This window comes from Pleuronectes platessa, chromosome 1 (genome assembly GCF_947347685.1).
Source record: "Pleuronectes platessa chromosome 1, fPlePla1.1, whole genome shotgun sequence".
In the NCBI taxonomy this organism is placed as follows: domain Eukaryota; kingdom Metazoa; phylum Chordata; class Actinopteri; order Pleuronectiformes; family Pleuronectidae; genus Pleuronectes; species Pleuronectes platessa.
In genome coordinates this window covers 19219585-19235071 of record NC_070626.1, presented here as the reverse complement: position 1 = coordinate 19235071, position 15487 = coordinate 19219585, and the positions used below count along the sequence as shown (strand labels likewise).

General features: G+C 43.4%; 1 protein-coding gene across 1 annotated transcript in view; it reads left to right on the top strand.

The window, feature by feature from the left end:
- The window catches only part of phlpp2 (PH domain and leucine rich repeat protein phosphatase 2), a 33958-nt gene that overhangs the window by 2271 nt on the left and 16200 nt on the right, over window positions 1–15487 (top strand). Inside the window, exons 2-5 of the mRNA XM_053426135.1 lie at window positions 1947–2080; window positions 9473–9663; window positions 10809–10934; window positions 13875–14029. Of these exons, the coding sequence (XP_053282110.1) occupies window positions 1947–2080; window positions 9473–9663; window positions 10809–10934; window positions 13875–14029 (606 nt within the window). The remainder of the gene's footprint in view (window positions 1–1946; window positions 2081–9472; window positions 9664–10808; window positions 10935–13874; window positions 14030–15487) is intronic.

Below are 15487 nucleotides of genomic sequence, written 5' to 3'. Positions count from 1 at the left end.
CTTCTCTCCTGCAATGGGAACATTTTTATTTTCAGTCACACAAACTCCCTTTTAAGATTAAATTACTGAGTGGATGGACAACACCCATTCACAAATTTTTGAGTCACTTATCCAGATCAGACTCTTAGTGCCAACCGGGTGAGAAGAGAAACAATCGTTTGTTTTCCCACGCTCTTCCACGGGGAGCCCTAATTGCCTCCAAGATGGATGGCAGGGCTCCAGGCTGCGACCATTTAGTCACATTTTGAGACTATTGTTGGAGACAGTGGAACTTGCCTATATGCCCCCCCCCCCCTTTTTCCCCCCGTGTTAAATCATCATTGTATGGGCCATCATAAAATACCAGCAGCCAGACTCCTCAGACTGGGAGAGAGGCGGATTTAAAACAGTCTACTCATGGAAACGTATAGGCCCCAGAGCCCCCCCACCACACTCACTCACACAGAGTGACACACACTGATGCAGAGATGAGAGGAGCAAAGCCCGTAAACATGAACCAGTGGTAAGTTACTTTGTTAAAGGAAAGTTTCCACTACGGTCTGCCAATGTACAGTGCCGCTGCTTCAGGATCAGGGGAGAAGCAGCGGCTGGTATGAACCGTGCTGGAGTTTCCTGGGTCCCCCCTCCACACTCCTATCAGGACCTGAATCTGCCAGCACTCGACCGGGGAGATCCAGATCTATGATCTGACACCATTGATTATTAACTAAATACATGATCGTAAGTTTGTCATCTAAATCTTAACCATCCTGTTGACTGAGCTGGTTACATATACCCTCAGCCAAATGTTTCATACTTATTCAAGAGCAATTTTTTTGGGCAGAGCCAGAGAGTCCTTTTTATTTATTGCTTTGGTTGTGTGTGGTTTATTTTATTTGTTTTATTTTAATATTTAAATTCAAAAGTCAGACTGAATATTCCTAAGAATTCAAAGTTCATTGCTCTTTGAGAGGGTGGACTTGCAGGATTATCTCTAAAATGATCATAAAATTATAAATTAGAATAATATCATCAATCACAACCATTTCCGGGATAATATATCATCCAACATAATCTGTTATCATGACAGGTCTCCCTTAATAGTTAAAATAATGTCAGAGGTTTCCTTGCACAGTCTACAGCTTTATTTCTCTTAGAATTCCAGGTAAAATTGATACTGGAGACTGAATTTCTGAATAATATGTGACATGATTCTCAGCACAGAAGAGGATCAAATGTGATGGCAGACATGTGGACACTGTGGAGGACCTGAGTCAGGTCCAAAGAGCTGGGAGAACCTACTGCATGGGTTGTCCCTCAGAGGTGGCAGGCCCTAGTGGTCCTCAGGGGGATGTGCTGTAAAGGGAGGGGAATGGGATACATCCGTCCTCTGCTCTGACATGTCCTGGGGTTCCCCTGCTGTTTGTCATGCCCTGAGCGTCTCCCAGAGAGAGGCTCCCTGACATCTCAACTGTCTCTCCTCAGAGGGGTTAGCTGCTTGATACCACGGGCCTGCCAAATCACCAAGCTCCTCACGCTGACACGTAAAGTGAAGCCAGCCACCGTGCACACGAATCTCAACTGATCTGCTTGTGTCTGCTCTACATTCTGTATGATGAGGAACCAGAAAAACACTCTGATTGGTTCTGAAAGATCACACCTAACCTCAGTAGGGTTCGGGGACCCCTGTAGCTTGATCACTTCCAACTCAAATACATTATTACTACTAACAAGATAAAGGGTGAAAGGCCTGTTGGACAAGTGGAATAATTAGAACAGAACGTGAACGTTGACCCGGACTCTTCTCCCATGCAAATCAAAAACTGTCTGCTACTTTTAATGAACTTCAAACTGTTCACCTTTATTGTCATGTTTCATTCCATGTATTTCCCGTATAAGAAACTAGTGTTGTCGTTTTGTGTGGTGGTCATCATCACACCTCCTCTCTGTTCTCTCTTGTCCGTCAGGAGGCTGGACCCCTCCGAGCGTCCGCTCCAGATTCTGTACGACTACCTGGCGTCTATGGGCTACGCAGACCCTGTTCGGGTGCAGCAAGAAGCAGCCAACTCCGACCTCAGCTGTTTGATCCGGTTCTACAGCGGTGAGTACACCCGGGGGTTATCATCCCCAGTCATCCCCATCTGATGCTGCTCACTGGGAGCCCGATGTCGTCCTCTGAAAAGGGACCTAAAGGCCTCAAAACATACTGTGCACGCAGTGGGTATTTTTTCTGGGCAAACAGCAAAGTAGTAGGTGTAAAGTAATGTGTTTCTTAGGCCATTCTGTAATATTCATTATAGCCCGGACTATAAACACTCTCCCCTCATGGCCTCATGGTGAGTGACCATCCTTCATCCTGGTGTTTCTCCATCCCCATGTGGGCTGCTTTTCATCCGCCACTGTCAACACTCTCCCATAACCCCAGGACTGGAGTGATTAAATGTGTCGGTGTGATATATGAAAGGGATTTATTAATGCAGTCACAGAATGGATGTGAAAAATTCTGGATGACACTGACATTAGTCCTTATAGGAGCTGTGCACAGGACTTCGATGTATCTTATTACAGCCCACAGACGTCTCCAGCTCTCCTGTGAGACTGTGCGTTGGTCTAATGATACTCTTACAGTAGCGGCAATTAAGGGATTGGCCATTAAGGGTAGAAATGATGTTGTGTGATGTGTTTTCACTTAATTAACTGACTGATGTTTCTGCTGAGTCAGTGGAACTCCTCATGCTTTGGGTAGGAGCTGCTCACATGCTGCTGTGCCAGAGGAAGACTGACATCGTCTGAGGGGCTCACAAGTAATTCCCCTCACTTAAAGTACACAACCAACTGGAATAAATAGACGTACACACTGAACACAAATCTCTGTGTTGAAATTCACTGGCCCTGACTGTGGAAAGATGTATATAAATGTAATATATCTGATAACACTGTGAGTTCTCTCACATTTTTGCTGCTCAGTACTTGGGAAACTGAATGAAAATGAATTTGTATTCAGTTTCTATTGAGTTTTTTTCTCACTATAGACTGACTCTTTAGTATCACAGCTTCATCTTTATACCTGCTGGGTCAGAAAACTGAGTGTTTGTTTAGTTGTGAGATCTCAAGCTTGCTCACCTCCGTCTTATTCCTCGCTCGTATGTGTCCAGTGGAGCTGTTGTTTGCCTCTTGCCAACATAACAACGGATCTTGGCTGTTATCTGTGGCCAGGCCACATTGGCTGCAGTCTGGGCTCCGTGGAGACTTCCTGCCTCTTTTTGTCAACTCATGGGAAAAGAGGACCGGGAGCATGACTGGTTCTCAGACACTCTCAATAGCCAGCTAACGCCAAGTAGACAACTTGATTTGGCTGTTTGATTCCCAAAGAACTGGGGAAGAATGAACTGGTAGTTTGCCTGTTGTTATGCTTGTTTTGTATTATCTCAGTATATAGAACTACCTATTTAGGAGCTCATCAGTCATTCAGCTTCTGTTTGCATTGTTAAAAACACACAACAACAGCCTTCAGTTTTTTGAAAATGTCAGTTTTAATGATCTCAGTAAGGAGATAAAAGAAAACTGTGGCCCCTCAGGAAGGCCTTTGTCTGCTCAGGGGCGGACTCTGAAGCCTTTTTAATAAACCATTGTCACTTATGAACAATACTAACAATAAGTATGACAAGTTGTGGTGCATTTTTATCTTGGAAGCTTTTTTGAAGAACACAATATGCCTGAACAAGGAACAAATTTCTAAATATATTCAATGATTTGTGACTTTGTTAAAAGCTATTGAGTTAACAGTTAACAAGGAGTGACTTAAATGTGCACCTTACTGAATCAGACACTGTGAATGGATTTTGGACGTATAATTGGCCCCTTTGGGTGAATTGTGGTCCCTGATTTACGGAAAATCCTTATTTCGCTACAGCTTCTGCTAGAGAATGGACTGGTGGTGCACTGTGCGTGTCAGCTCTGCATTTAGGCTGATAAGAATCTAGCCGTGTGGATCGTTTGGCTAAGGAACCTGCACAGGGTTATAAGTATTATATTATAAGAAGTCAGTGATCTACTTGCTAATAGAGGCCATGCTTTTGTTTTATATATTTGTGTTCCGTCTACCACTTTATTCCCAAACCAGTTCGACTTTTCCTCTCGAGGCCTTCCACTGTTTCAAAGTGCAATACAGCAGGTAATTGATTAAAACTTCACCGTCCTCTTGTTTGCTCAGGAAACTCATCTTGAACTTTCTCCACCCTCCTACTTCCCATACAAACACCCTCCTGCTGAGGTGCACCGATGAGATGAAAACAAACATGGCGAAACGAGTAAACACTTCCAAATGCCGACTTAATCAAAAAACTCTTCTAGTGAAAACAACCGCAGAGTCCTGAGGGCCAGGGTTTCTCTGTGTCGGCCCATTCAGCTGCAGCACAGACCAGGCCTCCTGAAAGCGCTGGCGCTGGTCCACCGGGCCCCAGTCCACCTCTGCCTGGGTGATCTCACTCTTACATCTTTGTCTCTGAGCTCAGAGAGCTGAGGCTGCTGTGCACAGCTCATGTCAGGCCCCGTGTCAGAGCAGAAGGAAGTCATCTCCCAGCAGCCTGAAGTCACCTAATGAGTTATTGATTTGGCCGGTGCTGATTTACCAGCGGAAATTAAACCTAAATGAGGAATTTGGATGTCCCAAGATGTTATGACATGGATGGCGGAGTCAGGATTTAAACTAGGAGGCCATGGGGTTCATCGTAATGATCATGTCCTGGAGGAACAGGATAACCCAGCACAAGTTTGCTTCTTTATTTTACGCTTAGGAGGGAGAAGGAATTGGTTCACAGGGATGAAAAAAGTGGAGAAGCAGTCAGAATGAAGTGTAGGAGAAAAATGAATTTTCTATTCAGACCCGGGTTCCCACAGAATCGCCCCGAGCAAGGGAGCTCTGCAGAGAGAGGGCTCTCCGTGGTTTCCCTGCCAGCTCCTCCATAAGATGATGCTTTTGTGATGGAGTTCTGTTTCTGTGCAGGATTTCCTGTTTGCCATTTCAAACTGGCAGACTGTCTCCAGACTCTTGGTCAGTTTTCAAGTCAGATGGTTCATTGCTGCTGAGAGACATTCATCGTTTTAATGGTCTGTTTTACTATCATCTGTATTCACAAGCAGTCTTCTCTTTTGTGTGTTCCATCTGTTGCTCTGCGCAGGGCAGGCTCTCCATATTTGATATCAGTATCGAGTCTCACAAAGAGTTTTTTCAAATGGAGGTAGACGCAGACCACCAAGGGGAGGCATCTGGGCGGTGGGTTGAATTTGAATTTGTTGCCAAAAAGACCTTGCTGTTCTGAGTCAAATCCGACCATGGTTCCGCCTCCATCCACCGACCCCCTACTGCATGCTAACACCGGCTACCGACCTGTGCATGCATTAAAGCTCTGGGATCCAGGGATGAGTGTTCAGCTGAGTGTTCAACAGTTGCAATAATTGAAATACTCTAATACGTGATTAAAAACAAATAAAATATTTTTTTTATAGTTTGGGGGAAAAAGTAATTTTCCTGATCCTCCGTATAATGACAAATCATTTTAAATGAAGCATTTTGAAGAGTTCATTTACTTTTAAGTGGTTTGCAGGGGAACAGATACTTTGAACAGAGTGGTGCTAACTCTGTCTTGATACTGACTGAGTGCACAGACGTGCTTTGAAAAGGGATTTTGGGTGAAATATATTATGCATGCCGCCACGCAGCTGATCAAGGGCCATTCTGAATTATAACCTACACTTCTCTATCATTTGAATTAGAGCTACAACCAACAATTACTTCATATTATCATTTTGACATTAATCGATTCAGGTGCACACTATTATCGCAATTAATTTATAAGGTCTATAATTCATCAAAAAACGTAATCAAAGTCATTATCACAGTTTATCAGAGCATAAAAATGAAAAAGAAGGAACCATTAAATATTTGCTTGAAAAATAGTTGCATATCGATTTTCTGTTAGTCAACATGAGATAATCGAATAATCGTTGCTGCTCTATGTATGAAGAGAGCAGAAGTGATATGGATTAATGAATATATCACGTCATAGTTACGTTATAGATGTAAAGACACAGAGTGACCTCATTTTTATTCTTCTGTAATGATCTATTTGACAAATTGTTTCCATTTGACCAATTCCTCTTTACTCCTCCTCCCTCTTCAAGTTCCTCAGTTCACTTCCTCTCTTACTTTCCATCATCTTTAAATCACTCTTAGTTCCTTTATTCCTTCCATCCTTCCTTCTGTTTCTCTGTCCACTTTCGTTCTTCAAAGAAAAGGGAGCAGGACTTGACCTGTCGCAGGCGTGTTGCTAGTCTGGAATTGCCTTGTGAAGCGGGATGTCACTCAGTTGGCAGGCGAGCGAAAGCTGCTGCCACACTTGAGAGATATGAAGTTTACCAACTCTCTGATCTGTCACTTGTCACACTGTCCCTGTGGATTGGCAGCTTCACCGAGGAGGACATTTGTCGCAGCTTGAGGATTCGTTTAATGGAGGTAACCCGGCTTCTCCCTCAGATTCCCACTACATTTATAGAAAACATTTTTACCCATAATTTACGGCCATGTCACTAAACCCCTTTGGAGCCATTGGGAACAGTCACCAATATTCCTCATCCGTGGGATGGGATTGATCTGCTGGTTTTCTGCAGAGCAGCTACAGTTTGCTGAAGACTTGATGGAAGTTTACACACTCTCGTTGGACTTTGGTTTAGTTTGCAAGCTGTTGCCCAAGCAACTAACAGCCCTGTAGACGTTGAGGGATTGTCTGTGTTTGTTTTAGAAGTTGGCTCTTTATGGCTGGGACCTGTTTACATAAATGGGCTATTGGTTTTCAGACAAGTGGTTGTATTGATATGGGAGGGCAATTTGTTGTGTGCATAGGAAAAATGTCTTTGCACAGGAGGCACAATCAGTATCATACAAGTTCTTGACTCTCTCTCCTGAATTACATATTTGGAAAATAGATGAGAGAAACATCTTTGAAAAGCTACCTTAGCCTTTTTGTCCCACTAACTATTTTTACCTTATTGATTTTTAACAATGTTCCTCAGCAGATGAACATCATTAGATGTTCAATTTAATGCTGTAGAACATAAAAAAATGTATTATCTTATACAATTGTCCTGGAAAATTAGCGAATAGTCAGTCAAATAGCAGGAGGGCAACAGGCCTTCCATTTAGCTTCCGATTTGTGCCATTTATCTCTTGGGAGATGTTTTTCCCCGACTCATGGCACTTGACATTGAAAGCGAACCAACTCAACAACAGCTGAAGGAAGGGAATGTTTTGTGGACGGGTGAAACTAAGGTTGAATTGTATGAGAGGAAGAACACATACATACGTGTACAAAGGGAAGCAAATGTCAACATGAAGACCTCATCACGATGATGAGCTATGCATTAGTATAACGATTATATAAAGAGTTTATAGCTTGTAGATTAAGGTCGGAATTATTTAACCAAATCACTTCTAGCTGGTTTTAGGGCTGTTTAATAACTGTCTCTTGCATTGAACCTGTTCAGCTCATCGATGAGGTGGATCCGACTGTGTGGTAGAATCCTGTGTTTAAGACCTTGGACAGCCTATCGAGGCTTGGTGTGGAGTGGACTTGTTGCTGGTGATGTGCTGTGAAGCCAGCGAGGGGATCCTGTAGGCCTGTGTCTGCTCGATGCGAGTGGGCGCGCGATGATGAGTTTATTGATGGACGTGCAGCAGTGGGCGAGCGCTTTGCATAATTACTTGTTTCAATGAATATATTATATTTGGTTTATTATAACTTTTTTCAGCTGTCGGCTGTATTCTGGAGATGGGAGGTATGTGTGGATTCATTGAATGGGTTTAAAAATCTGTATTAACGATGACTCCTCAGATTTTCACTATGATACATAGGAAAGGGTGATTAAAACATTTGAGTTTTGGTATCTGATAGCTGATTATGGAGGAATATAAACAGACCTTTGCCCAAATACATAACCATCTAGAACTGGTCATGTTAAATCGTGAAAATAAGTTTTTCGGGGGGTTAAATAAAGAAGAGTATGAACAAGAATTCAATGCCAACTTTTGGTACTTGACATTTTTATGTGTTTTGCTTGATTTCGAAGTATTGACAAACAGTCCTGGTGTTTCCCTTTTTTAGATATCCCTATACTACCCAGTGTCTCTAATTTCCCCTCTGAGTCCGGGGGACACTGAAGGATCAGCCGCTCTTATCGATCTGCCAGGGGGAGCCAGTTTGTTGTGAGAAGCACTTGGCTTCTTCATCGTCAGTTTCCCCATCGAAGAAAAACATGTGGCGGCTTTCGTTTCATTTGGATGTGAAGGGAAAGGGAAGAGAGCAAGATCGAGGGAGAGAGGAGAGAGAGAGAGCAGATTGCAAATGAGTGGGAGGCAGCAGAGGCTGTTCTGAGGAAAATTTAACAACAGAGGACACAAGGTTGAGGCTGCGTCTCCTTTCTGCTCATCCGACCTGCCATTAACCTGAGTGTACTTGAAAACTGGCAGAGACAGCAGCTCATGCCGGGTGTGTCCTTCAGCTTGGGCCAGCTGTGGCTGTGTGTTGTGCAAGTTGCCATCGTTTCATTTTGGGTGAGCTATTAAAGTAATAGCTCACCCAAAAAATGAAGACTCCCTCATTATCCACTCACCACTATGCTGATGGGGGGTTGGTGGGAATTAAAGTAACTGGTGACCACGTAAAAAAACAACAGAAAAGAAACATAACATGCCTCCACACTGCTCCTGTGGTGTCATCCAAGTGTCTGCCCTTTTCAGGGTTTTGTTGTTCTTGTTTTTTATCTCTGAATCGGTCACCATTGGATTAATTTAGGATTTGGATGTCTTTTGGGATGAGAAGGAGTAGAGGACTAAAGGAGAGAGCAGAGCCATGCAGGAAGGACCGAGCGAATCATGTATGTATAGAATGTCAGAATGAAATAAATATAGAATATCATTTGGGGATGGTGGCCACAAATAATTCAATGTTTGGACACTGATAAGCATTGAAATACTTTAGATTCATAGTGAAACAGCTGAGTCGAGCTTTATGCAACAAAATGACCCAAATATCTTGTCCAGCAGCAGTGCTCTGACGTCGCTTTAATTGATTGGATTTTGAATAATGGAGTTTAATGGATAAATCGTCTCATTATCAGGTCAAACCAATTATTCAGCAGTGAGATGTTTCCAGATGTAAAGTTTATGAGATAATGGGGCAGCAAACACATTCAGTACTGACGTCAGACCAGTCCCTGGAATTACTACGTTAATGAGTCAACTACACTATGGGTGATATCATTCTGACCTGTGAGTTTCTACATGACTTCATTCTCTGAAACCCTTCATCCTCCACTGCCAAACATTTTCCATTGATTTGCTGAATGTGTTAATCACAGGAGGGGTGGGGGTTCTTCAGAATTAGATCAGTGTCTGTACATCAACACTAACCTCCGGATGTGGACTCTTTTCTTCTAGAGCATCCAGTGAACGCCGACCAGCAGGAGCGCACTCTGCTGAAAGGCGTGTTCAGCGTCAGGAAGGGCAAGACACAGCTGCACAAGTGGGCGGAGCGGAAGGTCATCCTCTGTGGCACCTGTCTGATCGTGGCCTCGGTGAAAGACAGCCTGACTGGGAAGTTGCACATCTTACCCCTGGTGGGGGGGAAGGTGAGAGATCAGAGTTTGGCGTTCAGACAAACTGATAAGGTGTTGACCTTTCACTTATCCCCGGGGTAGGGTCCATGTTTCAGTGTAGTTCCCCATACAACAACACAGCTGGGATGAACAGCTGGATGGAGTTAAAAAGATAATGCAGCACTTCACATGGGGAGCTACGTCATCCAAAGAAACACACCACAATCTTTTAGGCTGTTTAGGCCGCACAGCATTATATAAACAGATGCTGAATTAACTAATCACCTTGAATCCTATAGGGGTAGATAATAGAGCAAGTGTTTGGCTTTAATGAAAAACTTTCACCTCTTGATCTTTGAAAACTATTTTGTTGAAAACATTGGATCCCAGATCTAAACCAAGCTGATTCTTTGAATAAGGGAAAAAAGGCCTAAAAGTGTTTTGGGGATTCAGACGTAGCTTCTTCTTGAGTCAGTTTTGGTTAGAGCGAAAAACTACAAATTTGAAAATGATAAAAAATCTGTGGGGCATCAGTAAGAGGGGGGGAGGAAGTTACCTGACCTCTAAAGCCCACTCCTCAGCACTACCTAAGCTTAGTGGCTTGAGGCTACCTTAACTGTTGTCGATCGGGTTGCATTGTGGGTAATGTAGGGGCCAGGTCTGTACGTTTTGTTCTACAATTTCCATCATGTTTATCCATCCATCATGAGTCTGACCAACGTGGAGGAAAAAATATGTGTACACATTGAATAATGAAACAATTTTACAAAAATGATGCAGCCTCAATTTCTGTGCTGATGTGATTTTCAAAGTTACATTCTGCTTACTCACTCCACTCGATTGGCTGATTTTTCACTGTTAACTTCACACTCTTCTACAATATCATCACACAGCTGCACTGAACAGTTTTGCACATATTCTCTCGGGGTCCTTTAGCCAATTTAGGATCTCAATCACTGAAAGAGAGAGAGACAGTGACCGGTACAGTCAAAGTTGATATTTATGTCAATTTCAGCACATCCACAATAACTTAATGAATATTGAAACAACATAGATTGATACAGTATATCCATCTATCTATTTATCTATCTCTCTATCTATCTAATGGTCATCTTCCATTCGTGCTGTCTCTCTCAGAGCTGCTCCTCATTGACTCTGTGTATTGTCTTTGTATTGAGGTGGAGGAGGTGAAACGGAGGCTCCACTGTCTGATGTTTAGCTCAGCTGGATCCCAGGCCCAGACGTACTTTGTCAATTTTGACACCCTGGCAGACTACCAGCGATGGCATCGACAGGCGTCCAAAGTAAGCAGGAGACAGAGTGTGTGTGTGTTCCTGTGTGTGTGTGTTTGTTGTCTGTGTTTTCTCTTAGCAACAGTTTGTTTGTTTCCAGTCGGCCCCTCTGGTCTTGTTGTACTTAATCACAGATCAGATGCTGGGAGCACAGTTGCCTCCTGCCTTGTGAGTCGTCCAATCAGAAACCGCTTGTCTGGGTGCATCTGATTGGCTCCCCAGAGATAAACTCTCCCCTGTAGTCACACAGTTTATCTTTAAAAAATGTTTCCTCCTCATCAGTAATGTTTTTATTCAACAGTACATGTCACTGTAGATTAGAAGATTCTAAATGACACAATTGTGTAAGTGTATTTGTGTCGTATTTTGTGTCTTTCAGATCGTTTTGCCAGGTCTTCAGCGTCTCTGTGTCTCTTCTGCTTAGCTCGCTTTGTCTCTAAAATCCTAATCATTGGCCGTTGGGCTGCAGCTCCTTCCTGTAGCCGAGCGGCCTCTATGAGCGGCTCCGCTGAGGCAGAGCCGACGTAGAGTTCGCTGTGGAAGGAGTGAGCCAACATAAAAAAAGAAAATTCAATTAGTTGCTGATTCATGCTAAATCCAGGATCTCTCTCTACCATGGTGGTATGGGTTACTGGGTTAGAGTTGCCTGTAAGCACGCTCTGTTAAGGCTGCGACTCTTCTGAGAGGTTTCTATGGAGACTGGGGATTATGACTGATGAAGGTTTTTGGTGGATTTGGGCCACTGTTTATGCTACATTGCATAAATTGTGAGCGTGTGTGTGCATGCATGTGTGTGTGTGTGTGTGTGTGTGTGTGTGTGTGTTTAAGAGAGAAAGAGAGCAAATCAGCAAGTGCATTTGTGCCTGCAAAATGAGCATGAAGGATGAGGCTGAATACTGGAGCGTAGAGATACATTATATAGAGCAGCATATCAGCATTTATATTTATAGGAAATCAGAACGTGTGAAATTCATTCCGACCTAACTACACATCAGCGTGTGTGTTGGTAAGTAATCCAGTGAAGGATGTGTATTGTCTCAACTCATTTTCAAGGAACCATGGACGACATGACATCCTCCTCAGTGTTTAAAAGGTCAAACTGCAAAGAGAAGGCTGAACTACTGCTTCATCTTTTCAATGTTTCTGTCAGTGGCCTCATCATGCGATTTTCAGCGTGACAACAAACAGGACAGGAGGTGTCAATCAAGTACTCACTGACCGGACTTGATAACCTAGATGAAATGACTCAAGTGGCCAGTTGAGCGGTTTGTGAACAGTGCTATTTTTAAGTCCATCTGTCCATCCATTATCTTTACTGCTTACCCTTTGAGGGTTGGGCGGGGCTGGAGCCAATCCCGGCGGACATTGGGTGAGAGGTGGGGCACAGTTCACCATAACCCCCCAACCCTAACCCTAACCCACCATAACCCTAACCCTATCAAAGGACCAACATACAGGGAATAACAACCATTCACACATATGGACAATTTAGAGTCTCCAATCAACCGAAAACCAATCTTAATGGTTTTGGACTGTGGGAGGAAGATGGTGCTTCAAGGCCTCAGTCGTAACCCCGCGTCACTGTGCCGTCCAGATATTTGTAAGGATTGTCAATAAAATCCCAAACCCTGACAGTATATGAACCAGAATACACATCACTAGGCAGACAGGAATGCTGGTGAATGGTGCTAATTGTTCAAGTTTATTAATCACACAAAACATGACTGCCCTGGCTCCTTGGCTCTGCAGGGAGCAGCACTGTTGTAGGTGTAGACTGGAGTATCGCTGAACCTCCATTAGAGCCATTTAATCCCCTTCCAACTGAACATTGTTTAATTACAATGCAAATCATCCAAAACCGCATATCTGTCCTGATTTCCTTCTCCCTCTTCTCCATCAGCCTGTGTCCATCGCCCACTCTCAACCTCACTTAATAACTCCTTTTAAAGAGGAGATGATTTTTAAAGTGGCGGGCAGTTCAGTGGTTGTTGTGGGAGATGAGCGGATTTAGTCTGTGTCGTCTCTAAAGCAGTGATGTGATGTCACGCTCTGCTGAGCGGCAGTTCCATTTTCTGCGTTGCTGCACAGTGAGCAGTCCTGTAGTTAGTGGAGGAGACTGTTCTCACGCAGTCGTATCTGAGACTTGAACTGTGCCACAACAAGCACAATCGCACATGTTACTGCGGCCCAACGCGAGAACATTGTGCACCCTGCATTTTTTTTTTTTTTATTATTGTTCAGGCCTAACACGGTACTAATCAACAACAAGACAAACTAAAGCCTTCAAAATGACCATGACCTCATATCAAGTCCTCTCAAAAAACTGTTTAAAAAAAAACAACTGATGATTTATGCTGGAATCTCAATGCAAGTGCAATTGCTCTCACTCTCCTTCATTTCCACTCACTTGAGATAAAGACTCTTTAAGCAGTGGAAACTACTGGTGTATGTCGGGTTGGAGTTCACCACAAGGCACGTGGTGTTAGTGTGGTTCTTGCCTGTGTTGGTCAAAGGTAAAGAAGGAAATGAGTGTCGCGGTCCTCCTTGATTGGATTTGATTGGGTCTTACACTGATAGCATAGCTAATGGTTAACTGTTTATTAAAGCTGCAGCTGTAAGCCAAAGTCACCTTGAGTGCCATAGCTCTTAGTTTTGGGAATATCTTTTAAGTCATATTTTGTTGCACCAGTTAAGAAAATAGTGTATGCATTTATAATCCTGCAGCTATACCACCAGGGTACCATCTTAATTGTGATTTGCTCTACATGCACTGTTGCAACACTCATCTCCAAAGACGTTTACAGGACATGTGCACTCATCAGTCAACCTGCAGGATTTCTGCGATGTTATGATATGGAGGATGTGATGCTGACACACAAAACAGTAAATGAGAGTAGTATCTTTGTGCACTTAAAGCCTCGTAACTCACTGTGTGTGTGTGTGTGTGTGTAGGTGGTGTCTCAGACAGTCAGCATGGTGGATCTCTCCTGCTACAGTCTGGAAGCAGTGCCTGAGTATCTGTTCTACAGTCAGGACATCACCCACCTCAACCTGCGACACAACTTCATGAGCCTGCAGGGGCCTGGAGGGCTGCTCAACCTCCCCAGGTAATCACACCGTCATGACATAATGGAACAAAGGAAGTTGTCCTTCAGCCCGAGAACATCAGAATCACTGAATCTCCTTCTTGAGGCCAACAGGGTTTGTGATACTGAAATAGGTTTTTGCTCAAGAGAAAATTCTTAACGCGTTTTCAGGTGCTGCTCTGGAGCTGATACTGTGCTGTCATCAATCAAACCAGTCAAACTTTGCCTGAGCTATGCAGATAGTTATTATTGCATTTGTTCATTAAGTCAGTGCAGTTTTATCCCATGTTTTGTGATATCTCCAGACCTCTTTCATTTTGGCCCCAGCTTATCTATTGTTGCATTTCCTGCACTGATAATGTAAGCATATGCTCTCGAGCTCTTAAAGAGTGCTACTGTATCACTGCAGGTTCTCCACAGATATGATCACCAGGTTTCAGCTGTTTCAGTGTTGCACCATGACATGCTTTTTGAAAGGCTCTTTGTGCAGCACCAGGCCACCAAGGCTCATCACACAGCTTATGATCTCTTCTCATTTGAGGAAATGAGTTCCACACAACAATTCAGCTTCATGTCTAGTTCTGCACTGGAAATTAGGATTCATCAGCAGACGGATTAAGTGCTTATCACCTCCAACCCCTCCAGTCCCCGTTGTATCCCTCCAGCTGTCGAGCTCGGCTGGGTGTGTGTATGTGTGTGTGTTTTGTTTTGCTGAAAATATAACATGATGTCAGAACCTATTCTGCAACTTGCTAAGAAGAAGATTTACACCTAACTGTCTTGCACCCCTCTGTTGCTGCCTCCTGCTTGTCTGCATATTTAGTAAGAGGAAGCATGAATTAAAGGACATGGTTTGCTCTTTGAAAAGTGCTGTGATTCATGGTAGCCACTTCCACAACTCACAGCCCCTGAGATAACAAGAGGAATATGATATTAATATGGATGATCTGACTGACTAGTGCACACACACTGCACCACCGCATTCATCACCTCATTCCTGCATGCTACACACATCTGAACTGGGTTGTGTTCCCATTTGAAACAGCTGAGACCTCAGGTGTGACAATACATTTTATGGATGAACAAACACACATCAGCAGTGTGCTTCCGATCCTCTTGTTGGCTTAGAGGCACTAAAGTGTACGACTGGCTAAATCTAGAACCATCATTTGCTAGTAATACTTAGGCACCGCTGGGGGTAATTTTAATACTTTTTCCATTGTGAACTCTCATTTCTTGCCTGCTGCTTTTTTTTTAAGTGTCTTAATAACATGGTGCAAGCCTGAAGCACAAATAACAGCACAAAACTCCCACAGTCCAGAAAGCAGCCTTTGGTTGTTGTTAGGTTAAAGAAAGTGCTTTGCATTTTGTAAATGCACATTTTCTTTGACACAAGGACAATGCTACATCACAATAAAGTGTTTCCAGATTGTGGGAAATCGTTTCCACAATCATTACACTGCTTTGGCCGTCATTCAC